The sequence below is a fragment of the Hippocampus zosterae genome, chromosome 3 (assembly GCF_025434085.1).
Source record: "Hippocampus zosterae strain Florida chromosome 3, ASM2543408v3, whole genome shotgun sequence".
Taxonomy (NCBI): Eukaryota; Metazoa; Chordata; class Actinopteri; order Syngnathiformes; family Syngnathidae; genus Hippocampus; species Hippocampus zosterae.
In genome coordinates, this window is record NC_067453.1 from 8,756,675 (window position 1) to 8,784,624 (window position 27,950).

General features: G+C 42.1%; 1 protein-coding gene across 1 annotated transcript in view; it reads right to left on the reverse strand.

The window, feature by feature from the left end:
• b4galnt4a (beta-1,4-N-acetyl-galactosaminyl transferase 4a) overlaps positions 1 to 27,950 on the reverse strand; it is a 209,985-nt gene that overhangs the window by 29,313 nt on the left and 152,722 nt on the right. Inside the window, exon 8 of the mRNA XM_052060029.1 lies at positions 8,251 to 8,329. Coding sequence (XP_051915989.1) covers positions 8,251 to 8,329 — 79 coding nt within the window. The remainder of the gene's footprint in view (positions 1 to 8,250; positions 8,330 to 27,950) is intronic.

Sequence of the window (27,950 nt, forward strand, 5' to 3'; positions counted from 1 at the left end):
CCCGACGGTGATGTAGTTATTCTCTGCAGAAGGTTGAGCTATTTTTCATTCTTTTGTTATTTTATTTTTATTTTATGTTACTGCGGATACGGTGTGATGAAGTAGTGTACTTCTAATGATTTTGAAGGCAAATTATGGTTATCGCAGGCGAGTGTTTTTCATTTTCTGGTGTCTGCGCATTGGTATCACTGCTTTTGCCAGTAACTGTGTTTCCATCAACAGCGGAGGATATACAGGGGGCTGCGTTATCGTCGATGACGGAGAGTAGCCTTCTCCGGTTCCGGCGTGACGCCTCCTGGAGGGATGGCGATCCCACCTATATGGACGCAATTGGGGTTCCTCGTGGCGTGCCAGATGAGTATAAGTTGGTTAACCAGATTGCTGCCGGTTGGGAATCCATTTTCATTTGGGTTACCCCTAATAAGAATGTTGACAGGATCAACTACCTCCACTACAACGTCCAGAGGCTCGGAAATTTTACTGAAGAAGCCGTCTTGGCTATAAAAGAGCAATTGGCGGCCACCTCCCTGATGGCGTTTCAGAACCGCATCGCGGTTGATATGCTCTTGGCAGAGACCAATGGAGTATGTGCGATGTTTGGTGACCAGTGTTGTACGTTCATACCTAACAACACCGCGCCTGATGGCGCCCTCGCCAAGGCCATTGGAGGCCTCCGCACCCTGACTCGCCAAATAAGGGCCCATTCCGGCGTGAATACGTCCTTCTGGGCGGAGTGGTGGCATAAGGCCTTTGGAGAGTACAAGGATTTGGTGTTTTGTGTACTAATCTCTTTTGCTCTTTTTGCAGCTGTCTTGACGTTGTGTGGATGCTGTTGCATTCCCTGTATCAGAGTGCTGCTTTTCCGGCTTATTACTACGGCTGTCTCGCCCACGACGTCTAAAGTGAATGAGATGTGTCCTCTGTTGTTGTTTGATGGCAGTGATTCTGGTGTTGATTATGCCTCTTCGGATGATGACGTGATTTCGCTTCGGCATCAGGGGGTCATAGATGGTTTTTAGTCGTTTTGCTCCCTGCCCCTGGGTGTAACTATGTTTGCGTGTGCGGCATTGGCTCCACTGAATAAAGACCGTCGGGAAGGTTCTGTGTGATGATACGTGCAAATGTAGGATGAACAGGGGGGAATGTTGGGTTTATTATTGTTTAGTAATCATACATTCACGTATTATTCGGTTGATTCTCGTGTCGCCATTTTATGCTCGCAATGAAGAATGCTTCTGCCTGTCAGTATAGTTTGATTTTGCTTGCAAAGAAGAACGCTTAGGCTTGCAATCATTAGTTGGCTTTGCCTGCAATGAAGAACGCTTATGCTTTCAATAAAGATTTATCCTTTATTATTTACTCACATCTATAATCATTATATGCTCTTCATTATGTGCTCACTTTTGCTTGCTGTACTGTGTGAGAAGTTAGGGTCGCAACCACCTTTCCGAGGACGTGGCTGGGAAGAGATAACTGTTAAGACTAAACAGCGAGCAAGGCTGAACCGTGAATGGAGCCATCAACACCAGCTGCAACGGGATGTTTATGTCTATTTGCACACATGTACGTAACTTGCACTCACATACACACACATAGTCAAACAAGTTCAGAGTGTGTTCAACAGCCCCCACCCTTTAGGTTGGACACACCTATGTAGTAGCTTTTCCCAATAAATGAGGGGGTGAAGGGGGAGATCGTTAGGGTTCCGTGTGGAGAACTGAAACCGAACGCTTCTCCTCGTTCCCTCCTGGTACCAGAATCGAGTCTCCTGTCTCCTCCTTTTGGTTATTCTTGAGTGTCAATTTGGACCAACCTGACAGTATGCTAATCTCTGGGGCAGGGTCTTTCTTGTATTTTGCAATAAAAGTTCGAACCGGCGGAGAGGGAGCCGAGTGTGATCGCGGAGCAACAACCGTTGTTCGCTCTCAGAGGTCCGCTCCCGCCGATATTGAAGACAATTTTCCTGTGTGCCGAGTCGTTTCTTTAACTTTGTCCGAGAAAATCTCTGACAGTATGTATGCCTGTTCGTGTGTGTATGTATGTGTGCATGGATGTATACATAGATATGATCGGGGATGCTTGGACTCCTATGCATAAATGTGCGTGGGGGAGCGACGATTAACGGAGGGCCCTCTACAAGGGAACTGTAGTGGAGCCTACCCCTCCGAGCCAGCAGAAGATCCTGGCTCTTTTGGGGTCAAATTTGAGACCTCGCAGCGGAGTGTTTACTCGGCGGAACTTTCGCACGTTACTGAGTTTGTTCTTCTCAGGTCTTGTTCTATTTTTATTTTCTTGTTTTTCTTTTTGTTCATTAACATGTCAGAGTTCGAGTGGAAAATGGGTCGTTTAAGCAATAGGCGTTGTTTACTTTTTGATGGAAAGTCACAAAAAGCCACTTAGGTTCGCTTCGTACAATGTGAAAGGTATCCTAAATCCTATCAAGAGAATCAAAATTCTGGGCAAAATGGCGAAAGACAAGATAGACATAATGTTTCTGCAAGAAACCCACCTAACTGACTTGGAACATTTGAAACTCAGAAGACAGGGATTTAAGCAGGTGTTTTCAGCCTCCTACGAGAAAGGACATAGAAGGGGGGTGGCTACTGTTATTTCTTCAAAAGTAATATTCGAGTTGCAGTCAGAAATTAAAGACAAAGAAGGGAGGTACACTATGATTGTGGGTAAAATGGAGGGATCTGTTGTGACCCTTATAAATGTTTATGCTCCACCTGGGGCATCGTGGGGGTTCTATCGACACATTTTTGACTTAATGATAACTAAGGCCCTAGGATTGGTCATATGTGTTGGTGACTTCAATATAAGGTTGGATTTTAAAATGGACGTGTCACGAACATCACAGCAGCACAATAACCCAGTGGCTGAGAAAGTGGGAAAGATGATGAAGGAGATGGGCATATGTGATGTGTGGAGAGAGCTTAACAAAACTACCAGAGATTACACTTTTTACTCAGCGCCACATAATACTTATTCAAGGATTGATTACTTTTTCACGTACAGTAAAGATCTCGGCCTTATAAGGACATGTAAAATTGGAATAATGGACATATCAGACCATAGCCCAGTTTATTTAGATCTGCAAGTAAAACATAATAGAGGTCCATGGGCATGGAGGCTTAACTTAAATGCACTTAAGGGAAAGATGAGGGAGGAAATAAAAGAGGAAATCTCACTATTTTTGTCAGAAAATGACAACGGAGCGGTGTCCCCAATTATGGTGTGGGATGCAGGCAAGGCAGTTTTGAGAGGGAAAATTATTGCAAAATTGGCTTCGCAAAACAAATCCAGACTGGAGAAACTGAAGAAACTTGAATACTCATTGCAGCAATTAGAGAGACAGCACAAAAAAAACGTTCAATCGGAGGTGGACCAAAAAATTAAGGCAGTTAAAAATCAGATAAAAGATATCTACGATCTAGACGTTCAGAAAAAACTTACTATCTTAAAACAAAATTACTATGAGGCGGTTAGTAAAGCGACGAGAAACCTGGCATATAAATTAAGGAAACAACAAGCCGAGAGGGTGGTACATAAAATTAAGGATCCTTTTACCAAACAAATGAAACATGACTTCAAGGATATCCAGGGTTGCTTCGAAAGATACTATAAAAATCTCTATTCCCTAAGGGCCCCTGATGATGGGGGAGCTCCCGACGCAATGTTGGCATCACTCAACCTCCCAACGGTCTCAGGAGATCAAAATGAGGTTCTCATGGCTGAAGTGACTATGGGTGAATTACAGAAGGCTATTTCCCGACTAAAGCCGAATAAATGCCCGGGCACAGATGGATTCCCCTCCGAATGGTACAAGGCTTACAGTGACATTTTATCGCCACTATTACTGAGAACATTCAATTGGGTCCTATCAAAAGGAGCCATCCCCCCCTCTTGGAGAGAGGCGATCATTGCTTTGATACCAAAAGAGGGGAAGGACAAAACAGACTGTGCAAATTTCCGTCCAATTAGCATCTTGAACCAAGACTATCAACTTTTTACATCAATTTTAGCTAGACGTTTGGAATCGATACTTCCAGATATTGTACACTTAGATCAGACCGGCTTTATTAGGCAGAGACAGACTATGGATAACATCAGAAGAACCCTACACATAATTGCTCATATAAAGGCACATGACTTAGAAGCCGTTTTGCTGGGATTGGATGCGGAAAAGGCTTTTGACTCAGTCAACTGGTCATATTTATATAAGGTACTACGGAGATTTAAATTCAATGACGATTTTATAAGAACTATACAGGCTATATACGATATGCCAATAGCAAAAGTAAGGATAAATGGAGGATCTACGGATTTTTTCAATCTAGAAAGGGGATGCCGACAAGGCTGCCCTATTTCCCCACTTCTATTTGCCATTTTTATAGAGCCCCTAAGTCAGTGGATAATGCAGAAAGACGAGATCGAGGGGATAACTGTTGGACGGGATACTCACAAATTAGCCCTATTTGCGGACGATACATTAATATTTCTGGGAAAACCATCTACCTCTTTCCCGGAATTGCTTTCTACGATCAGGGAGTACGGAGCATTTTCGGGATACAAACTTAACATACATAAAACTCAGATACTGTCATTTAAGTACTCTCCGAGCAATGTGATGAGAGACGAATTCAATTTGAACTGGGACTCAGAGTCGATCAGGTACCTAGGCGTGAATATTCCAAAAGATTTAGATACAATTAGGCTTGAAAATTATTCCCCTCTCCTTGCCCAAATTAAGGCTGACTTGAACAGATGGAACCTGGTTCCATTCCTTGGATTACTGCAAAGAGTGGAAGCGATCAAAATGAACGTGCTGCCCAGACTACTATATCTATTTCAAACTCTAGCAATAGACTTACCCAAGGATATGTTCCAAGAGATGGACAAAATATCGCGATTCATTTGGCAAGGGAAGAGGCCAAGAATTAGATTCAAGACTCTACAGTTGGCAAAGAGCAAGGGAGGCCTCTCCCTACCGAATATGTCAAACTATTATAGGGCAACCCAAGTAAAGATTTTGGCCAATATCTGTAATCCATCCTATTGTGCGAAGTGGAAAGACATTGAATGTCAGGTATCTAGCGATATTCCACTACAAGCAATTATCGGGGAACCTGGTTTGATTGATTGTCTTAAGAGTGTTAACCCTTGGATAAGAACCTCAATTAAGGTGTGGCACGGAATATTAAATGAAGACAAAGAAAATAGCCCATATTTGCTTCTAAGATGGATCGGATATGACTCTTACCAAACAGAATGGATACGGGGTTTAAAAAATGGATTGGATCCTTGAGGCGGGCGGGATGCGACAATTCCAAGATCTTAGAAAAAATTTGGATTGAGTAATCAAGATTTCTATCGATTCTTGCAGCTAAGATACTACCTAGAGAGATCTCTACGCACAGGATGGGTGCAACGAAGTGGTTTCGGCTTAATCAAGATATTCCTACTATCTTATGGGTCAGACCCTGGAAGGGGTAATATATCGAAAATTTACAAAGAGTTACAGGTACTAGAAAGTGGGGACACAATATATATAAAGAATAAATGGGAGGATGGCATTTCAATTCAACTGGAAGCATGGGAAAGAACAATAGCACAGCAATGGAAATGTACATCGGCTCTCTCTTGGAGGGAATTTGGGTGGAAGAATGTCGTCAGGTTTTTTAGAGTTCCGGCCCAAGGGACTTCACAAGGAATGAATACAGCCTGTTGGAGAGCCTGCGGTAATAGTGAAGTGTAATTTGGAATTCCCTCTCTATTCCTGTAGGTGGCCTTTGAATGTCCACCTGGCGTCAGTAACACGATTCTATTCTATATTTGCTGGTCAGGGAGAATCCAGTTTCAGCAATGTGTGCAATCCTATAATAAGGTAAAGTGGCTGTTGTCGTCCATCACCAACAGCGCTGGTCAAGATCTCCTTTTTAGGACTGAAGTAAACTAGTAGATTGAAAACCGCAGCTGGTGCACAAAGCCATGACATCAGCTCCTTGCCAGGTATAAAAGATACGGGCCTGACAGGGGTGGGGGGCTTTTTTACATCCATGCCTTGGGCCACTCAACTTTTTGGAAAGACTTCACTCTGACATTGGTTGAATAAAATCTTTTCCCAATCAGCCGTGGTCCCTGAAGTGCTCATTCGTCGGGAAACAGCCACCGATCACCGAGTGTTTTTTGAAGACCAGCGAAGCAGCAAAAACCATATACCACAATAGCAAAGCCTCACATTTTCATGTGTTTTGGGAATGCCCGGTCATCTCCAAATACTGGGAAGAGACAAGGCTGACTATGGGTAGGATTATGGGAACAGTGGTCCCTCCGACCTTTGAAGCCCTGTACTTGGGACGGGAACCTGACTTCATCATTAACTTTGCTCAGAAATACACCTACAACATCTTACTGTTAGCGAGCAAAAAGGCAATCACGAGGAGATGGCTGACGACAGATCCCCCAACAGTCAAAGACTGGACTAAGGTGGTTGGGGAAATTTTTGAAATGGAGAAACTGACATTTACTCTTCGAGGCGAACGAGAAAAAAAGCGAACGAGACATTATGGGATACCTGGATAAAATTTACGGAAACCTAAGGTAGTGCTTGAACAGATAGTTGAGTTACCCTATTGGCCCCATTCCACTCAAGTTTATTTTTGTTTATTATTATTATTTTATTTTATTTCATTACTTTTCTACTCATATGGCACAGTGTTCAGGACATTGTATAGGTGGGAGGGCAGTAATGGTAACACCTTCTACAGGGATGTCAATGTATGTAGGTACTATTTTGATGCCCGGAAATGGTTCTATGTACTTAAACACGTGACCATGTTTTTCTTCTTTCTAACTGTTTGAAAAAATTCAATGAAAAGTTCAATAACAAAAAAATATAAAAATAGGTAGCCGGTTAGAGAGAGGGAGCTGGTTGGAAATGGAGAAAAAGTAACAAAGAAATGGATAATAAAAATGGTACTGGGAAAGGAGGAAGCAGATCCAGTAATATCAGTCACCATGACGATGATAACCCGAGGCTTGTAAAAAATCTAATAAAATAAACTATGTACAAAAGTGGTGAGGTCTTTTCATCATAATCATCCTCATCATCATCATCATCATCATCATCATCATATGCGCTCCCACTCCAAGTCATAGCACACAAGAGATATTTGAAACTTGAAACAAAGTGCCACTCATATCTAGTCTTTGCCTCAGGTGCTAAATACCACTTCGGCGAGAGAAGATAGAAAACATAACATTGCAGCTGGACAAGGTGACTAACACGCGCACACGCGCACACACACACACACACACACACACACACACACACACACACACACACACACACGCACACGCACACACACGCACACGCACAGTATCTAACGTATGCTTGTGTAGCAAACGCTGAGTGTCTCTCGTCAACAATGGAGCTATTTCCGTGTTTGTTCAAACAACACGCCTGCCCGCTGGTTGCATCTGTGAGTGGCTGAATATGTGTGGGAAGTTCACAGAATTTACAAGGAGTGATGTAATCTATTTTTGAAATTAAATAGATGTTAAAATGAAATTAATAACGCACATTATGTAGCTAGTTATTTGGGGGAATAAAACGAAATGGTGTTTGGACGTTTTATTGGTAAAAAAAAAAAGAAACTCTACAAGAATGTTATTACAGTACTTGGTAATTGGATGGTCGAAGGCGTCAGAACACCCGCTTCCGAACACAAAGCTAACAAGATGTGAGACAAGGCTAAATATACATTCGCTTCCAGGCTCATTTATATAATATGGCAGCACAGAACCACCCTGAAGTGAATGAAGTGGTTGATGTCTTGTTTCGCGGATCCGATCAATGATGTGACTGATAAGAGTGTGCAAATTATGACATTACGGTCGATCAGCAATTCTGCATTAAATACAAAGTATGGACCAATTTTGATCCACTCGATTAAATCAACGTAAAGTTTAATTTCAGTCTATGTTCATGATTATCACACTGGAAAACCAGACATTAATTCCAAAAGGGCTGAAAAGGGAGCCAAAAAAGACTGAGAGATGCGTGGGGATTTTTTATATGCCGAACATGTCATTGCACACGCTGCAAAGTGCCACTGAGAGAAAAATGCTAATTTTCACAGCAAACATGAAACAAGGCATCTGCAAGCCACCCCATACGCAATGGGGAAGAAAAGACGTCCCATGCCAAAAGGAGATCAATTAATGTGTCGTTTCATTTTCACTCACCCCAACCTCCACGTGATCCGAGCCCTTGTCATCCTGCTTGTGAAGAATCTCAAAGTAGTAGCGTCTAGATGACATCAGGCTGAGAGGAGAAAGAGAGAGAGAGACAGTGTTTCTTATAAGAGTCAGAAAATGAATTGTCACCTGTGAAATTATCAGCTTCGATTAAAAATGCAAGCGCAGCGGTGACGCAGCTGAATGTATAACACGTTCAGCGCTGTGAAGAGTTATTTGCCTCCTTCCTGATTTCTGTATTCTTTGCAGATAAGTCGCACACAAAGGTTGAGTTCATCAAACCAAGAAAATATAAAATACAGTTTCTAAATGCCAATCTAATTTATTTAGACAGGAAAAAAATCCAAACCTTCCTTGTGCCTATGTGAAAAAGTAATTGCCCCTGAACCCAATAATGCGTTGTGCCACCCTTGGCAGCAATAACTGTGTGATATTTAAATTGGGTTGATAAATTGAAAACTTTGTGGGTGATAAATATACAAAGAACACATTCACGAGGATGGGTCCAAATACAATAATTCATTCATTCATTCATCCTCCAAACCGCTTGATCCTCACTAGGGTCGCGGGGGGTGCTGGAGCCTATCCCAGCTGTGTCCGGGCAGTAGGCGGGGGATACCCTGAATCGGTTGCCAGCCAATCGCAGGGCACACAAAGACGAACAACAATCCACGCTCACGCTCACACTCACACCTCGGGACAATTTAGAGTGTTCAATCAGCTTGCCACACATGTTTTTGGAATGTGGGAGGAAACCGGAGTACCCGGAGAAAACCCACGCAGGCCCGGGGAGAACATGCAAACTCCACACAGGGAGGCCAGAGCTGGAATCGAACCCTGCACCTCTGCACTGTGAAGCCGACGTGCTAACCACTGGACTACCGGGCCGCCCTCATGATGATGATTCATTTTTGAAAAATAAAAAATTATGTAGAAGGACATTCGTTACAGTATTTGCTTCAGCCTTGTTTTTTTGGGGGTGGGGGGGGTTCAAAAAATAAAAATGATATGACTGTGCATAAAGATGATCCTTTCATATTATCTATTAGTATCAGTCTTCGCACCAGCAAACAGTGTCAGACTCTAAAGGCTAGTGTACAAGCATGTGGTCATCAACCTTCATTTTGGACATGTAAATGTATGTCTAGGCTACTCTAATTATTATATCAGAAGTCAATAAGTTTGAAGCAGCAGAAGGTAGAATGGAATTTACAATGTACAGGTAGTTTCTTGTGTAAAGTCAAAAAAGGAACTAACCTCAAGGAAAAAAAAATGTTCTGTTGGGGACCATTTTAAAGAAAAACAACAGCTCTTCCAAGGACAAAGTGCGAGTGAAAGTGAAAAAATGAACTTGAAGGGTCTGTGTTATTTTGTCCATGAGATTTTAAATTCTCAGACTCCTGCTCATGGAAGATTACACTGAACATTACAAAGACGTACATTTTTTGATGAGGAGTGAAATTAACTATTGACACAACAATTGCTGAGGTTTCTTTGGGCAGAAGGCTGGAGGACACCCTGACCTGGTTGCCAGCCACTTGCAGGGTACACTCATAATCGCGCTTAGGGACAATTTCAAGTGTTTCATTAACCTACCACACATTTTTGGAACGTGATATTTCAAGGAAAATAATTGATACTTCATTGTTGCTTGTGTCTCTGTTTCCAAGTGATTCACTGTGTAGTGAATTTTTCAGTTCTTTTGATTTCTTTGTTTCGATTTTCTTTGATGCTGTTCTCCTCGTCTCTCTTCCAGCTGAAACAAAAACCAGCTCATCCTCTTTGATGAACTCTGTTTTTGGATTTGGAGGCAAGAACAGAAAATGCTAAAAAAATGACACACAATCACATACTAGGCAGAAATGAAAGTTTTTACAAACATTTTTTTTGTGAGAGCTTGACTAATGTTTGTTGGAGTTGCATGTTTTTTTTATTTTAATTTTAATTTTAATGACAGTGTCCTAATATATTCTATTCCAAAGACAAAAGCCTATAGGCGAGGCAGACACTGATCAGCAAGAGACCAGGAAACGCCCAAACTAAATCAAATGTGCATTATAATCAATGTCATGTCGTGAAGCCGGTCAGGAGTAAAACAAAATATCCTTTTTATCAAGGAAAGCAAGTCTCACTGATTTTTACAAGATTGCAATGTCTTCACACTCCCATTATTTCAAATTTAATATGCAATTAGTTGTTCCTCGAATCTCTTCAGTGGAGACTTGTCGGTGTTCACCACCACCCGCAAGAAGTATGATAACATGGATTTGGGAGATGACACACAGGCTCAACATTTGGTACCCTTGTGTAAAAGCAAGAAAAATCCGTATTGGTCACTGAAAAAAGAAAAAAAAAATCGGGCGCTGGGGGAGTCTTTACAAAAAAAAGTAATTCAAGACAAAAGAAAATTGGACATTGCTTAGTATTATTATTATTGTATTAAGAACAACAACAAATACAATAACTAATACTGAAATGGACTCAAATGATTAAATGATATAAACTTATAAATCAATCAATGCAATACAATACAATACAATACATGCTGATTTATATAGCGCTTGCACAACAGCAATGTTATCTGTCACTCCATTTAGACGAAACAAATTCGTCATTCATTTCATCAATTATTACATCTCACTGAGACATGATTTGATTCACAGCTCTGTGTCGGAAAAGGAAGCGAGAAAAGAACCAGTGAAGGGCAAGTGAAATGATGGGACAAGAAAAGAAAAGCTGTTTTCATGCGACCATAGATCAGAGGAGCACGCAGAACGAAAGTCTAATTTCCGGAGTAATTAGCCGAATTTGGAGTGTTTCTTCTTGGAGCCACGCTGTATTCCAGAAATTCCTGAAAGATGTGGTCTACGTGCTACAAGGTGCAAAAGTGCAATGAACAATGAACAACTTGGAATCACAGTTCCTACTCACAGCAGGTTGGTTCAGAACAGTAGCAGGGTTTGAATTTAAAAAAAAAAAAACAGGACAAATCTAATTCTGATCATAGCTTTTGTTCCCATTATGCAAATGAATTGGGGGCCCTAACTGAACATGCTATTCTAAAATCAGCATGTATTGTATTGTATTGTAAATCAAACGTGGAGAAACTGTATCTACTTTGTTATTCCTTAGAACAAAAGTATACAGTGATATCTCTACTTACGAACGTCTCTTCATGTGAAATATTCAAGTTTCAAAACGTCTCAGCAGGAAAATATTGCCTCTTGTTACGAAAGAAATTTCGAGATACGAATGGTAAAAATACAGTATGGGCCATTACTTACAGGTCCGAGTTTCCTGAACGCACCATACTTATAGCTGCCCTGCCATTGGCTAATAACGAGCATCATCCTGGCATCCCATTGACTAAGAGGGACTTCTACCGTATGTGTCTATGTGTGTAGATGGATAGATATGTGTCTCTGCAGCGTCCTCGCCATTCGCCCCTCGAGCCATGAGGTGTTACGATAGTTTTACTTAAATGTAGATCCCGAGAAAAAGTGTTCACCAGTCGGGCGATCGCTCACTATGCACAAGTTTGCCCTGGACATTTTTGAAGGATTGTTACAAGCCGACAAAAGCAAACGTCCTTGGATCGTTATGTGACCAAACGCCCGGCAAAAACCACTTCTGAGCGAGAACATGCAAGAAAAAATGATGAGAATGGAATTAAAAATTCAATGACCATCATTTTATTCTTTGTTTTTTTCCACATTATGCACAACTCTCATTTATTGTGCAATAATCTAAATGTAACATGTATTTGTTCCATATTTTGATGCCTTTTCATGCTTTAGGAAACATTTATGTCTGAATTATGGGGGGCTTGGAACGAATTAGGGCATTTACGTGGAAAACGCGTCTCAACTTCCCAAATTTTCTAGTGAAAACATTTCTTCCAAAACCACTTAATTTCGTAAGTAGAGGTATCACTGTACACTACTCCCAAAATAGCATTATCTGATTTTTTCTGAACTGAAACTTACGTATTAACTGACAATGCTTGAACCTATTGCTTTCTCCTTTATTTGTACACCCATTGTTTGTTGAAAACTGCTTCACATTTGTGTTGCGTGGGGTCAATTTCGGGCACCTGAGAAAAGGTATTCAAGCCCAGCACCATTGCACCACCTTATATATTTCGTTTGGATTCCTGGAAGATGGCGATGTGAAGCCAAGCTGTTGGCAAGAACTTCCACAAAGTCCTACAGTTGGAAAAAACAATTAAATGTGCTGCAGAGTCATCAGACGTTTTCTGGTTTGTGCTTTGAGGGTTCCTATTCTTCTGAAATCTTGAATGCAGTATTAAATGGAGGATAAAAATATGGAGACGAGGTTCCGGTATGACCACGAGAGGGTAAGCAGCAAACGCGAGGAGCTCCCGGCCGTACGAGCAAAAAACGGAGAAAAAAAGCGACAAAAGAACGGAGGCAGCGATCCGAACACATGATAAGACGGATATGAACAAAGCTCTGCCTGGAAAGGGAAAGGAAAAGAAGAAGAAGAGCGAGAAACAGACTGAAAACACGCACAACGAAGGTGAAGGGGGATCGGCGCTAGCGGCTACTGCTAACATAGCATTAGCTCGCGACATCGACAATCAACCTGCCTGGGTGTCGGCATTGCAGGCTAATCTACAGAGCGGACTCGGAGAAATAAGAGCCAAAATGGACACGGGACAACACCATTTGGACGGCAAATTGGACAGAATCGCCAAACAAATGGAGGAGATGAAACAAGGACTTGAAAACTTGCGAGAGGAAACTAACAGAAAGCTCGAATCCGTGAACGCTGACATCCGGTTGCAAAGGAAGGATATTGAGATGCTGGAAGAAAGAGCAGGTGATGTGGAGGACTGGAGTACAGAGGTACAGGAAATTCTCACTGACTCACTCGAACAACAAAGGAAGCTCCAACAGAAAGTGGCCGACTTGGAAGGGAGGTCGAGGAGGAACAACATCCGAATTTGGGGACTGAAAGAGGGGGTCGAGGGAGATTCCACAATCGACTATGTTGATAAGCTTATCCATAAAGAGCTGGGAATCCCCAAAGATATTCAACTGGAGATACAAAGGGCGCACAGAGCGCTAGCTCCAAAACCAGTATTGAACAAACCACCACGAGCGATGATAGTAAACTTCCTGAGATTCAACATCAAAGAAAACGTACTCAGGAAAGCCTGGCGAACGCCGCTCCAAGTGGAGGGAAACAGAGTGACCTGGGACCATGATTACGCGACAGAAGTGGCGGCTAAACGTCGAGAATATGCTGGACTTAAAAAAACTCTAAAGGAGAAGGGAATTAGGTTCCAAGCCCCGATGGACACACTGAGGGTCCACTGGACTGAAGGAGTGAAGATATACAACAGCAATCAGGAGGCAGCGGAAGCGATGCGGATGAGAGGGTGGCAGGTGCCGAGCCTTGGACAAGAGAACCCGACGACACAACAGAGACTGGAGGCAGCACGCAAGTGGACAAAGACCAAGAGATAATTGCGAGAAAATTTGGACGAGACAAGGAATGAAGGACAAAAGCTGCGGAACAAAGAACTCGGACAGGAATGCAGCTGTTCTCAAAGGACTTTTGGAATCCGCATAACTTTTTTAATCTCCCGGGTTCAACGGTTGGTGAGTAAAGAACGAATTTCGTGTGGGGATGCTGTTAAGTTTTCGAAGGGGGGAGCAACTTTGAGTCTAAATAATTAGAAATCAGACGACTGGCTATGAATGTTCGGGTGCAAACGAAGGTTATATAGAGCAACGTAATTTGATTGAAGGGTGGGGTTTCTTTTCCCAAAATAATCCACTGAAGTAGGTTAAAGAATGTTTAAAAATATACAAAGCTCCGGCCGGGAGCTCTTGAACTGCATTGTTGGACTTTTGTAGTGAGCTAGGGAGATCAGCACTGGAGATGATCTCTGCCACTAGGGGGGCCCTCTCACTAGGAGAGGCTTTACCCCCCATCCACCAACAGGGGAAAGGGGATATGAAAAGGGAATCCCTGAATGCCTTGGAAACTCAATTTTTGATTGATGTTGACAATTTTTTATGTTTTATGGTTATAGTGTTTAGTATGTATGTTGTGATCCGGGGCATGGGGGTAAATATAGGATATTCCAAAAAGATTGATGGTTCAACATAGAGACATTAAGGTGGTGTCATTAAACGTGAATGGCATGAACAACCCAGTAAAGAGGGGGAAGGTGTTGACAAAATTAAGAAAGGAGGAGATGCAGGTCATTTTTTTACAAGAAACACACCTGACGCCACGAGAACATGAAAAATTGAAAAGGTATGGGTACACTAATACATACTATAGTTTTAAAGAATGCCATAGGAGAGGGGTGGCTATATTAATGAAGAACTCCGTGAAATTTGAAATTGACAAAGAAATAAAGGATAGAGAAGGGCGGTACATAGTGGTCAAGGGGATGATGGAAGACGAGAAGGTCACATTAATCAATGTTTATGCTCCACCAGATAGTGAAAGGAACTTTTTTGAAGACCTTTTCAATGTCATAGCTGTAGAAATGGAAGGGCTCTTGATATGCGGAGGGGACTTCAATGTGGTGTTAAACCATGACTTTGATACAACAAGCACAAGAAAGTCTAGGATACATATAACTAAGTGCATCAACACACAAATAAAACAACTAGGGATAATCGATGTATGGAGGGATACACACGCATCACATAGAGACTACACACATTACTCTCACCCACATGCAACCTATGCTAGAATAGACTATTTTTTCGTGAAGATAGAGGATAGACACAGGGTAGAAGACTGCAGAATTGGTGTCACAGATTTGTCAGACCACAGCGCAGTGTATATGACAGTGAAATTGACCAGTAGAAGGAGATCTACAATTTGGAGGTTGAATGTAGGTTTATTGAATGACAAGGAATTAGTACAAGAAATAAAGGGAGATATAGTCAAATACAGGGAAGAAAATGACAATGGAGAAGTTAACCCAAATATTGTGTGGGATGCTCTGAAGGCAGTAATAAGAGGAAAACTTATAGCACATGCAATACGGCTTAAAAGAATAAGACAAGAGACATATGAAAACTTAACAAGAGAACTGAAAGAACTTGAAGATTAGCATAAAAGGACAAAAAACTCAGAGGTACTTATGAAGGTCACAGACACCAGAAAGGAAGTAGATCGAATACTATTAACGGAGGTGGAAAAAAGAGCACGGTTTGTGAAACAGGTTTACTATGAAGGTGGGTCCAGGGCAAGTAAATTACTGGCACGACGGTTAAGGGTACAACAAGTGTTAAACACAATTCACAAGATTAGGTGCCCCAGAACGAATGAATTATTAAAAGAACCGAAGGAAATAGAGGAAGCATTTCGACAGTATTATAAGACTTTATATACACAACCGGATGCTGCAGATGAAGAGAGTATTGCAACATTTTTAGAGGACCTGGAATTACCATCAATAGGGGAAGAAGATAATGAAACCCTGAACTCTGAAATTACTGCAGAAGAATTGGAGATCGCGATCAGCGGAACGAAAAATTGTAAAGCAGCGGGTAGTGATGGCTTCCCCTCAGAGTTTTACAAGACATTTAGACAGGAATTACGTCCCCTTTTGCTATCGTCACTAAGATATACCATGAAGGAGGGCAAGATTCCACCGTCATGGAAAGAGGCAATAGTCTCTATAATCCCCAAAGAGGGTAAAAGTAAAGAGTTATGTAGTAGCTACAGGCCAAGATCCATACTTAACGTTGATTATAAGATCTATACCTCAATCATATCCAAAAGATTCGAGACTTTCATGCCTGATATTATAGATAGAGACCAGACGGGTTTTGTCAAAGGGAGACAGGCCCAGGATAATATAAGAAAAACTTTACATTTAGTGGAGGCGATTCGGAAGGCAGGAACGAGTGCAGTGTTGGTGAGCATGGATGCAGAAAAGGCATTCGATAGTGTGCGGTGGGTCTATCTATATAAAGTCATGGAAAAATTCGGCTTCAACGGAGATTCGATTAGAGTTGTACAGACACTGTATAACGGGCCAACTGCAAGAGTGAAAGTGAATGGCAGCTTGACGGACCGAATAACACTTGAAAGGTCGACCAGACAAGGATGTTGCCTCTCACCAACACTATTCAATATCTTCATTGAACCTCTAGCCCAGGTAATCAGACAGAATCACAACATCAAAGGCATGGAACTGAGAGGCTCAGAACACAAATTGAGCCTGTTTGCCGATGATCTGATAGCATACGCAACACAACCGGAAGAGAGCTTCCCTAAACTGATGGAACAATTGGAAGAATATGAACGTTACTCAGGATATAGACTTAATGTGACAAAAACGCAGATCCTGGCACTTAACTACACACCATCAAAGTTGATGAAGGGAAAATACAAAGTAAAATGGGACAGTGAGACGCTCAAATACCTAGGGGTGTACGTCACGAAAAGCATGGACGAACTGTTTGAAACGAACTATACAAAGAATAATCAAGCCATCAAGGCGGACCTGGGGAGATGGTCGACACATGTCCTAGACTTGAGCTCTAGAATAGAAATGGTCAAAATGAACATACTGCCGAGATTGCTGTACCTCTATCAGTCGCTGCCGGTACCCATACCACAGAAACAATTTCTAGAATGGGATAAACTGACCTCAAGATTCATCTGGGGGGGTAAGCGACCGAGGATCAGGTTGACGACACTACAGTTGCCCAAGAAGAAGGGAGGATTGGCGGTACCGAATTTTAAGGATTACTACCGTGCAGCACAACTCAGAGCAGTGGCATGTTGGTGTAACAGAGAGTATAGAGCAAAATGGAAAGACATAGAAGTGATGGCCGAGGAATACCTGACTCAACCACTGCTGGGGGACAGAAGATTATTTCGGGTAAAGGAGGGCTTGATAGATCAAATAACAAAATTTACTTTAAATACATGGTTCACCATAGTAAAAGAAAATAAATTAGAAAAGGAGGTGAAGATCCTAAGGTGGCTATCACATGATGAGGACTTTCAACCAGGGAAAGATTATGGCTTCAAAAGATGTGAAAGAAAAGGTATTACAGCGATAAGTACGATGATAGAAAAGGGGGAGATACCGACCTTCCAAAAAATGAAAGACATGTTTGATCTAGAAAGGAGCGACCTCTTCAGGTATCTACAAGTTAGAGACTACTATACAAAAGAAATAAAAATGGGCACGACAACTGAAAGACATGATGTAATACAGGTAATGATGGAGGCATATAAAGGGGGCAAGAGTACGGTGATTTCATCCCTATACAAAGGGCTCTTGTTGAACAAGGGGAATTCGACTCTGTACGTAAAAGAGAAATGGGAAAAGGAACTCCAAACCGAGATAACGGAGGAAGTATGGTTGAATATATGCAGGATACAACAATCAACAACCGCTTCGAGACGTTGGCGGGAGTTTGGTTGGAAAAATATTATGAGGTTGTTTATAACCCCAGGGATGACCGGGAAATACAAACAAGGGGAGAGTAAGTGCTGGCGGTTATGTGGACAGGACAGATCGGTAGATCATGCACACATATTTTGGAAATGTCAAAGGCTGAAAGGCTATTGGGAAGAGGTTTGGAGAGAACTGAAAAAGATAATCGGTTATGAAATACCAAAGACCGCCTTAGTGATGTATCTGGGCGATATAAATCAAGGTAATGTACTACCGAGAGACGAGTATTTGGTAAAAGTGTTGCTGGTAGCCAGCAAGAAGGCCATAACAAGAACATGGTTGAAAACTGACCCGCCAACAAAGAACCTGTGGCTGGAAATAGTGGGAGAAATATTTGAGTTGGAAAGATTCACATACATATTAAGGGTCCAAGTAGGGAAGTTTAAAACGAGATGGGAAAAATGGGAGGAGTACAAAAATAAATGAATGAGGGAATGACACCACATATCGGGATAGGTCACTATAGATTCCGGATATAAATCCAACATAAGGGACACCTGTCACTGTTGATCACAACATTCTACTATTTTTAGTTGTAGGGTTTTTTTTTTGTTTTGTTTTGTTTTTTTTGTGTGTGTTTTTTTTGGTTTTTCTTTTTTTTCCCCCAAATAGTTTTGTATGTCATTTGTTGGTCCCTATGTTAAAAGGGCCGTTACAGCCATGCATGGACGTTGTAATGGAAACTAAACACGGGTGGAAATGAACGACGTCCTCTGTATTCATATGTTCAGATTTGTATGGTCCTATGTGTGGTTGAAATAATAAAAATGCTAGTTACACACAAAAAAAAATAAAATAAAAAATATGGAGACAGAGCTCACTCATAGGTGAAGTCAAAGGTATTTTTCTGAAAAGTCTGGAGGTTGTGTTCTTTAGCTGAAAAAAATGTGAAAACCAGCTGTTAGGCTGTTACTGCCAAAGATATAAAACCCAGAGCACAGGTCATTGGGACACTTTGATCCACAGTGACAAACACACTCGCACGCACACAAGCATACACAACACATGCACACATACTATGCGCCCCCCACTCTGTGCCAGCGTGAGACAAAATACTTTCTGCCCTTGTTAAAAAACAAAAAAAAAAAATACCACCAGCTGTCTTTTCATTGCTCTCCCTGTCAGCACACATGAGCCTCCGGCCTCAGCACTTTTCTCATTTTCTAATTAATGCTATCTGACTTGCCACCCCATCCCTTGATTTAGCCGCCTCCTCCTTTCGACAGTCGTGATCGCAGTGTTTATAGCTGCCCCAAGGAGATGCACAAACTTCACTTTTCTCCTACTCACCCTCTCACTGTGTCTTCAATCCATTTCTCATGCACTGCTTTAATCCAGCATGCTGCTCCCCCCTGCAGCCTCCGTATGTCTTTGCTGCTCATCCCCCTTCCTCCACTTCATCCGTATCTCGCCTGTGCCTTCTCTCAATGTGACTCTTGTACATTTCTGTATCCACAAGTATCCACAACTATCGACCCAGTTTGCCAAGGGGTTCAGCATTACAACAAGGTGTTTCAACACACCTCCGATTCAGCTTTTCTCACTTTGGTTTTTGTATTCCTGGCCAAAGTGAGAGGACTGCCTTTGTCGCCTGGGGGTCTTGCATATGTGAGAAGCAATATTATCAAGTGCTACTGCAACTTGAAATTCATCAGTAAGACTGAGTGTTATCCTACCTCTGATGACACTTTCCTTGACCTTGAAACAAATGAACCATTCGTAAGTGTGCTCACAATTGTTCAATGCTGCACGCCGATTGCCACTATAAGAGGTATGTGCAGGGCAAAAGACACTCGTATGCATTTGGAATTTGACTTTGCATACCTTGTAGTACAATGCAACATCGGTTTTTGTATGCCCTCATTTTAATATGATTTCTTTTTTTTTTGACAATTTCGCTTTCAGTTTTTGTGCGGGTAAAAAACTCCAAATGGAATGTAGCCCCAAAAAAAAGCATCCCGTGCACACGCACAACTTTATTGAGCATTTTCTTGAGCCAGCGTCATCCCACGATTTCATCAGAAGCATCTTGAAAGCAGTTTGTGTTCAATAAGCCACCGCGGGGGACAAAGAAAGTTGCAAGTGATTGAAAGTTCCCTTTGATAAAGCAGACAAGTAGCACCCTATGATTTAAGAGGGAACTCGTAGCAAAGTATACAAAAATGGTGGATTACCCTGCCAAACAATACACTCTGTTTGTTCTTCTCCCAACTTTGCTGTCGTTTATATGCCATCAAGAGTCTCAAAAAACAAAGTGTTAAAACAAGTTAATGTAGAACTAAACAGTACATGTATCCATTTCATTCATCATTTAGTATTAGTATTTCACTTTTTTCTGTTATTTAAAAAAGTCATTCTCCAAAATTGTGTATATTTTGTGTTTATAATTGGATTTACTTTGAAATGACAAGTGCATGCAGTTACGTAGTTGATGGGAACTTGCGTGACTTCTCTCATCTACAAACAAGACTAGTAATTTCTGGTCTCATGGTTAAATGGTAACCGGTGGGGAACCACAAATAATTTCCACAATGTCATATTATGTCTGTTTGGCTTGGGTTTCAGCTCCAGCTGGAGTGAAGGGCGTTTCCCTCCAGCAGGCACACCTGTTGCTTGCCAAGCATTTAAAGACTGCCAAGTTGCCAAGTCTCTGTCAGGTTATTGACCTTGATTGCTGGTGTGCCTCAAGTGTTCTTTTCTCGAACTCCCAATCCCATTCATAGTTCCTTGTTTTTAGTATCTTATTATTATTATTTATTTATTATTATTTAGTATATTATTATTTATTTATTTATTGGGGGGCTTCTCTTGATCTTTTGTATTGCATTATTGGACTCTTAAGATTTTGTTTGTGTATTCTCTGTTTTTTTCTTGTAACTTGCCTTTTGCAAGCGCTTTTCGTTTATGGATTGTTTCTCCTGGCTCATTTTGTCCAGCGATTTCTGTTTGTACTTTATCGGTGCGCTTTTCTGTAAAATAAATAATTTTGGTTATTGCAATTTGTCTGAGCCTGGAATTATGAGATCCAAGATATTATTCGGTTCATTTCTGAACCTTCTATTTGAAGTTAGGTCGTTTGGACAATTCGTCACAATTGCTCACCTGTCTGTCGCTCTCCCAACTATTGTGCCTTCCAGTGAGACAGCTTTCGGCAAGGCAGACTTAAGCTATTTTAAACATGTCTTTTGGCTTACCCACACATCATTTGTCTCTCCTTGTTGCTTCAAACAATTTGTGCTCTACTGCAGTGTGGAGGCAGAATGTGCATTGGCAGGCGTGCCTCTGTGCGTGTGCGAGGCTCTAAAAGTCACACTGTGACTTTTACACTGCCCCCATCAAAAATAAAAACACTTAAATGATTAAATACTTGGATTATTTGGTCACGATACAATTTCAGAAAATTAAGAAAAAATATCATGTGGCCCAGGTCCCCAATAAGATGAAAATCACATGATGCTCACTGCATTTCGATCACGTGATCAGATCCGGACACAGCTATTGTATACTTGCATAAGTACACATTTATTTGTACAACACGCTCACGCTACCTCGGTACTTCAGAGATATTTCCATAACTGCCTACACTGCCACAAGTAATTTGGTTTCAGATAAGTGGCTTAGCATGGTCACGACTGTCTCTGATCACGTCTGGCCAGAACAACCCGCATTAATATGCGGTGATGCTCATGCGTTACTGCCAACCAGACGTCACGCAGTCTTTCACAGTCTAAAAAGATGCACATCAACAGCGGCGAGACATCCTGATTGCACACAAGCAACTATGCAAATCGGCAAACTGTCACAGACAATGTGACGTGTCACCAGACTCCCTCATGTGCCGTAACGGGCAGGCAACCAACCAAGGCCAAAAGAGAAGAGAACAGAACAAAGAAGTCAACCAGAAACAACTTTCAGTCTGTTCAACCCATGACTTTGAGTGGGACAATGTGAGAAATGTAACATACAGCACCGATGAAATTTCTTCCCTCTCAACGTAAAACAAGAAGAACCGCTGCGGGTGTCCGCGCCGCGATTAGACGTAAATAAAAAAAGTTGCTGACTTGGCTAGCTAGCGCTAAAAACAGAAACAAAAAAACAACTAGGACACTCGCATTGCTGAATGGCCATTCCCGTGTACACATTCTTATGACAGGAAACATTTTAACAGATTAAGTACACAGTCCACGCAACACACAGAGGATGTCTGTGAACGTACATACAAAATCTGAATCTGAATACACGTACATGTAGTTCAGATGCTTACATTACGGTATGTTTAATAATTGCCCTTTGTGTTCTTGTGTTATTTGTGTTCATATTATTGTTCTTGCTCAAAATTTCCATCAGCAGTCCTATTACAACCCATGAAGGTATTACACTGTCCCCTTGACATGCTCAATTCTTTACACCAGAACTTCAATGATTCTATTATAGATAGTGATATCTCACCAAGAAGCACCCTTCTTTCAGTTTCACTCATTGCTACTGACTGGGAAAAAAGCTCTCCATCCAACTTTCGACAAGATCGTTGAGAAAATAAATCCCATGTTTGCAGGATGCAAAATGCTTGGGAGTAAAAGATAAAGACAGGAGAAGAAGAAGGGGGAAGATAGTAGAAAGGCAGAGGGGGATTCAAGAGTGCATGCACACTCACACGCGTGCATACAATGCAGGAAGGGAAGAAGTCACATCATTGCCCACATGTCTGAGGAGGGTCGGGCGTAAATGCCATTTCCCCCAGTTCTTGGACTCCTTCAAAATGCCAGCTTCAGCATCACAGATAACCTTGGAATGCTCTTCTGCTGTTGCTCCTCAGCACGCCACAGTCATAGGTCAGCTCCTGCTTTTCATTTTCACTTCTTGAACACGAACAGGCGAAATCCACCATGCTTGCAAATGGCTGTCAAATGATCACATATTATTTTTCCCCTTGCAACTCTGGCTCAGGATTCAGTCAGCGCTAATTGCTTTCCAGTATGTTTTACAAAACATTCCCTCTGATCTTCCGCTAATTGTCAATCCCATCCCGCCGTGTTGCATAAATGAAGACGAAGATGCAAAGTTAGTATTCAACGAAGTACATTCACATATGGAAATTTTTAGCCAACAGTCAATGCCGTCTCTGTAGCCCAAGGCTCCGACTGCTATGTCAAAAAACAGAGATACTGTTGTCTGACTTATCTGGGTTCCTCAACTGACAGCTAAAGTGTTGCCTGTGACCCAGTGCAGACAGTGCCAAACTATCACTTCACTTCACTGTCACCGTCACGGTCTTTGAATGACAAAAATAACAATGGAATCGATTTAAAATGCACACTTTCAAATTGAGCTTCTCTTCTCAATTCATTGGAAACAGTTTGCCTCTCATCTTTTTATGCATTCATTTCCTGTGACCATTGTTGTTTTACTGTTGCACTTTCCTCTGATTGTGGTACAGATCCGGTTCAGAAGAGGACATGCAAAATGATGTCGTGTTCACCATTGTCAGATTTGGTTTGATGAAATGAAAACCTGTGCAATTGTATAGACGGTGCAGTTTGGTGAAGTGCAACACTATCATAAAACATTCCGACCACTTGATAGAGGTCTTGGGTTGCTCTGATGCCTTTTGTTCACAACAGTCCTCATGCGCTGACACGGATGTAGAAAGTTTATAAGATATCCTTTATTTGTCCCACACTGGGGAATTATCCATTCATCCGGGCATTCCTTCATGGACCTTGCTATGCGCATTAGCACACAGTCATGGCACACAAAGGCCTTCTCCAAACTGTTACTATAAAGATGAAACACTACAATTATTAAAGGTCTCTTGTAAGAAAAAATATTTTTAGTTCGGCATATGAAAGGCCAATAGCACAATCACTCATTTATTGATGAATTGATGAAAAGTTATCATGTAATAGACTCCAGGTGTCCAACACAGATTAACCTGCGCTTGTGCGTGTGTGTGTGTGTGTGTGTGTGTGTGTGTGTGTGTGTGTGGGTGTGTGGTGTTGCGTGGCGCAGCGGGTGGCAAGGATTCAACACCTCGAGACTGCATCTATGAGCCTTCTGACAGGCAAGTGAATTGTTTTTTTGTGAAAACCTCAACCGCACAATGCTTCGTTCCCTGACAATATGATTCAGGCTTACAAAAGCCATTAGTCACTGTTCACTTAACTGCCGCTGCTGTGCATCTCCAGCGATCCGTGACATAAATAACCATGCTACAAAGCATGAGAAAAGAAACGGAAAGCCTAACAGATAAGTGTTGTTGTGTGTTTTTTTTTTTTTTTTCTCACAACAACATCAGCGAATGATGCTCACCACCCTTGTGTGTGTTCTTGTGTGACCCGCACTCTGGCTAGTTTTCTTTTATGCTACTTCAGCTTGTCAATGAGATCTGATCTATAACTACAGGGCATAAACTCAGAGGCTGGATAAAGACTGTGTTACGTGAAGACTGTAAACAGTCTCTAATGGCCCTGAACGTACAGTACTGTACGTGAGTTTGCATGGGCATTGTTAATAATAATAATAATAATACATTTTATTTGTGGGCGCCTTTCTAGAAACTCAAGGACACCTTACAACAAGCAGTTAAAATCACGAGTACAATGTTAAAAACAACATCAAATAAGAAAAAATAAATACAACAAAAATAAATAAATAAATAAAATAATGGCTTTATGGTCTGAGTGAATAGGCTTGTCGAAACAGATGTGTTTTGAAATGTGTTAGTGAGTCTGCATTACGAAGGTCAGCTGGGAGTGAGTTCCAAAGCTGGGGAGCAGAGCGACTGAAGGCTCTATTTCCCATGGTGACGAGGCGAGCAGGGGGGACAGAGAGGAGGACAGAGGAGGAACGAAGAGAGCAGACAGGCGTAGGAATATGGATGAGGTCAGATAGGTATGGAGGGGCTAGGTTATGAATGGATTTGAATGTGAGGAGCAGGATTTTATATTGAATGCGGTGTAAAATGGGGAGCCAGTGGAGATGTTGGAGGACAGGTGTAATATGGTTTATGTATGGTGTGAGTGTGATAATGCGGGCGGCTGAATTTTGGACCAGTTGAAGCTTATGGAGGGTTTTTTGAGGGAGACCAAACAGAAGGGAATTACCGTAATCGAGTCGCGAGGTGACGAGGGTGTGTACAAGTATAGCAGTGGACTGAGGAGTGAGAGAAAAGCGGAGCCGGTGGATGTTTCGAAGATGATAATATGCAGAACGAGTGATGTGGTTGATATGTGAGGTGAAGGAGAGGGTGCTATCAAGGATGACACCCAGACTCTTGACCTGAGGGGCGGGGGAGATGGAAGAGCTTTCGAAGGGAATGGAGAAATTGTTTATTTTGTTTAGAGTGGATTTAGTGCCAATGAGGAGGAATTCAGTTTTATTGCTATTCAGTTTGAGGAAGTTTGAGGTGAACTAAGATTTTAATTCCTGCAGGCAGTTGGTTAGGGAGGATGGTGGAAGTATGGTATTAGGTTTGGTAGAGATGTAGAGCTGGGTGTCATCCGCGTAGCGATGAAAGTGAATGTGATGTTTCCTGAAGATATTACCAAGGGGAAGAAGATAGATTAGAAATGGCAATGGGCCAAGGACAGAACCCTGAGGAACACCTGAAGTGAGGGGAAAGGGGTGAGATCTAAAACGTTTGAGCTGGATAAACTGGGTGCGGTCAGAAAGATAGGAGCGGAACCAGGAGAGGGGGATGCTGGTGATGCCAATGGAGGAGAGTCTGTCGAGGAGGATGGAGTGAGAGATGGTGTCAAAGGCTGCACTGAGGTCAAGCAGGAGGAGGATGGCGAGTGAACCGGAGTCAGCAGAGAGAAGAAGGTCATTGCATATTTTGAGGAGGGCAGTTTCGGTACTATGGAGGGGACGGAAGCCAGATTGAAATTGTTCGGAGAGGTTATTGGAGGAAAGATGGGTGTGAAGTTGAGCAGCTACTGTTTTTTCTAGAAGTTTGGAGATGAACGGAAGGTTTGATATGGGACGAAAGTTGTTCAAGTCGGAGCGATCAGAGCCAGGTTTCTTCAGTATGGGAGTGACAGCAGCAGTTTTGAGATGGGATGGTACAATGCCAGTAGAGAGGGAAGTTTGAATAATGTTAGTGATGAGAGGGGAGAGGGCCGGGATAGAAGCTTTGACTAAAACAGTAGCGAGAGGGTCAAGTTGACAAGTAGAGGATTTGGACTTCTGGATTAAGATGGAGATTTGGTGGACAGATGGGGATGTGAATGCAGAGAATAGGTGGGTAGGAACCGGGGAGAATGGAGAAGGAGGGTTAGGAGCAGCTGAAGGGGTGAGTTGCTGGTGGATAAGTTGGATTTTGGATGTAAAAAATGAGGCCAGAGTATTACAAAAATCAGTAGAATAGAGATGTGAGGGAAGAGTGTCAGCAGGTTTAGTGAGTTTAGAAATGAGTGAAAAGAGTGATCTGGGGTTGCCTTCATTGGAACTGATTAATCCAGAGTAGAAGATTGATTTGGCTTTGGATATTGAGTCCTTGTAATGGAAAAAGTGGGTAGTGTACATTTCTCTATGAATGGCAAGTCAGTTTTTCTATATAATCTTTCAAGTTGACGGCCTTTTGATTTAAGTTGTCTGAGGGTAGGGGTAAACCAGTGTGCTGTTTGGTTGAAGGAGACAGTTCGGGTTTTGAGTGGGGCCAGGATATCGAGAATGTTATGGAGATTTGTATTGTAGTGTGTCAAAAACTCATCTGTTGTAGAAAGACCATCAGTACTGGGAGGTTGTTGATAAGTGATTCTAAATTGTCCGGGTTAATGTCCTTGATTTTACGGAAATGTATAATGCGTTGTGGGTTGGATTTGAAAAATGACAGGTTAACATTGAATGAAAGAAATAGATGATCCGTGTATGGGAGGAGATCAGTTTTACAGTTTGTTGGTGATAATCCAATACAGCAGATCAAGTCCAGAATATGTCCTTTACTGTGTGTGGGAAAGTTGACATATTGTTGAAAACCAAAACTGTCCAGACAGGAGGTAAAGTCTTTGGTGAGTGAGTTATTGATATTGTCCATGTGTATATTAAAATCTCCTAAGAGAATCACATTTGGTGATAGTGCATACAGATGAGTGAGGAGTGTAGTAATGTCAGTGATAAAATTCTTGTTTGGTTTTGGTGGACGGTAAATAGTGGCAATCAGTGTGGGAGTTGATCCAGAGAGCTGTATAACTGTAGCTTCAAAAGATAAAAAAGCAGGCACATTTACAGGTGCAAATTTCCAATCCTCGCGCAGAATCATCGCGAGGCCGCCTCCCCTCCCAGTCGTGCGCGGCACAGCGTGATAAACAAAGCCCGGTGGAGTAGCTTCATTAAGAGTACCATAATTATTTGGCTGCTGCGGTGTCTCAGTCAGACACAGAATGTCAAACTCACGGTCTGTGGTCGTGGACGAACTGGCCCTTGCGCGTAAGGGAGCGGATGTTCAGTAGGCCAACTTTGACAGCAGTGCAGCTGCGAGCGACCGCGACGCTATCCGACCTCGGGACGCGTGTCAACACAGAGGCATCCGCACGGCGTCCGGTGTTCTTCCGTGGGCGGCGAGCGGTGGACCAGAACGACCTGATGGAGCTGGAGTTGTCGTACTGATAGTTTCGGCGTGAGCCCCGGTGAGTGCACCTTCGCCGGGGCACGTAAAGGATGTCCGGGTGTTGGAACAGAGCAGGCGGTGGTGGACCGTGTGGATTAAAGTTGACTTTGAGCTCAGTGGCTGCATATTGGTGAAGCGCTTCCAATGGGTGGTGGAAAACACACAGAGCGAACCAGCAGAAAGCAAGCCACTCACAGCTGATCGACATAGCAGGACCGGAGTAATGAAGTCGGGAAGCAGCAACAGGTAGCAGGTAAGCTAACCGCTAGCCGCTAGCCGCAACTCAACGACAACTCAATACTCGATGACAGGTAATGACAGTTCGGCCGATCGAGTGTGGATTGATCATTGTTCACTCGGTGACCATAAAAGCAGGTCGACATAAAATATGTCGGCTATAAAAGATCAAAAAATTGACATAAAAATGGACTTAAAAATCTTAATTGATGATAATATTAACTTAATGAACTTTTCATTCATAAAGACTGATCTTTATGAATGTCTGTCTTTATGAATATATGAATTATGTCTAGCGACTGACAGTCAAATTCATGTGACATATTTTAATCATCCATCCATTTTCAAATCCACTTATCCTCACAAGGGTCG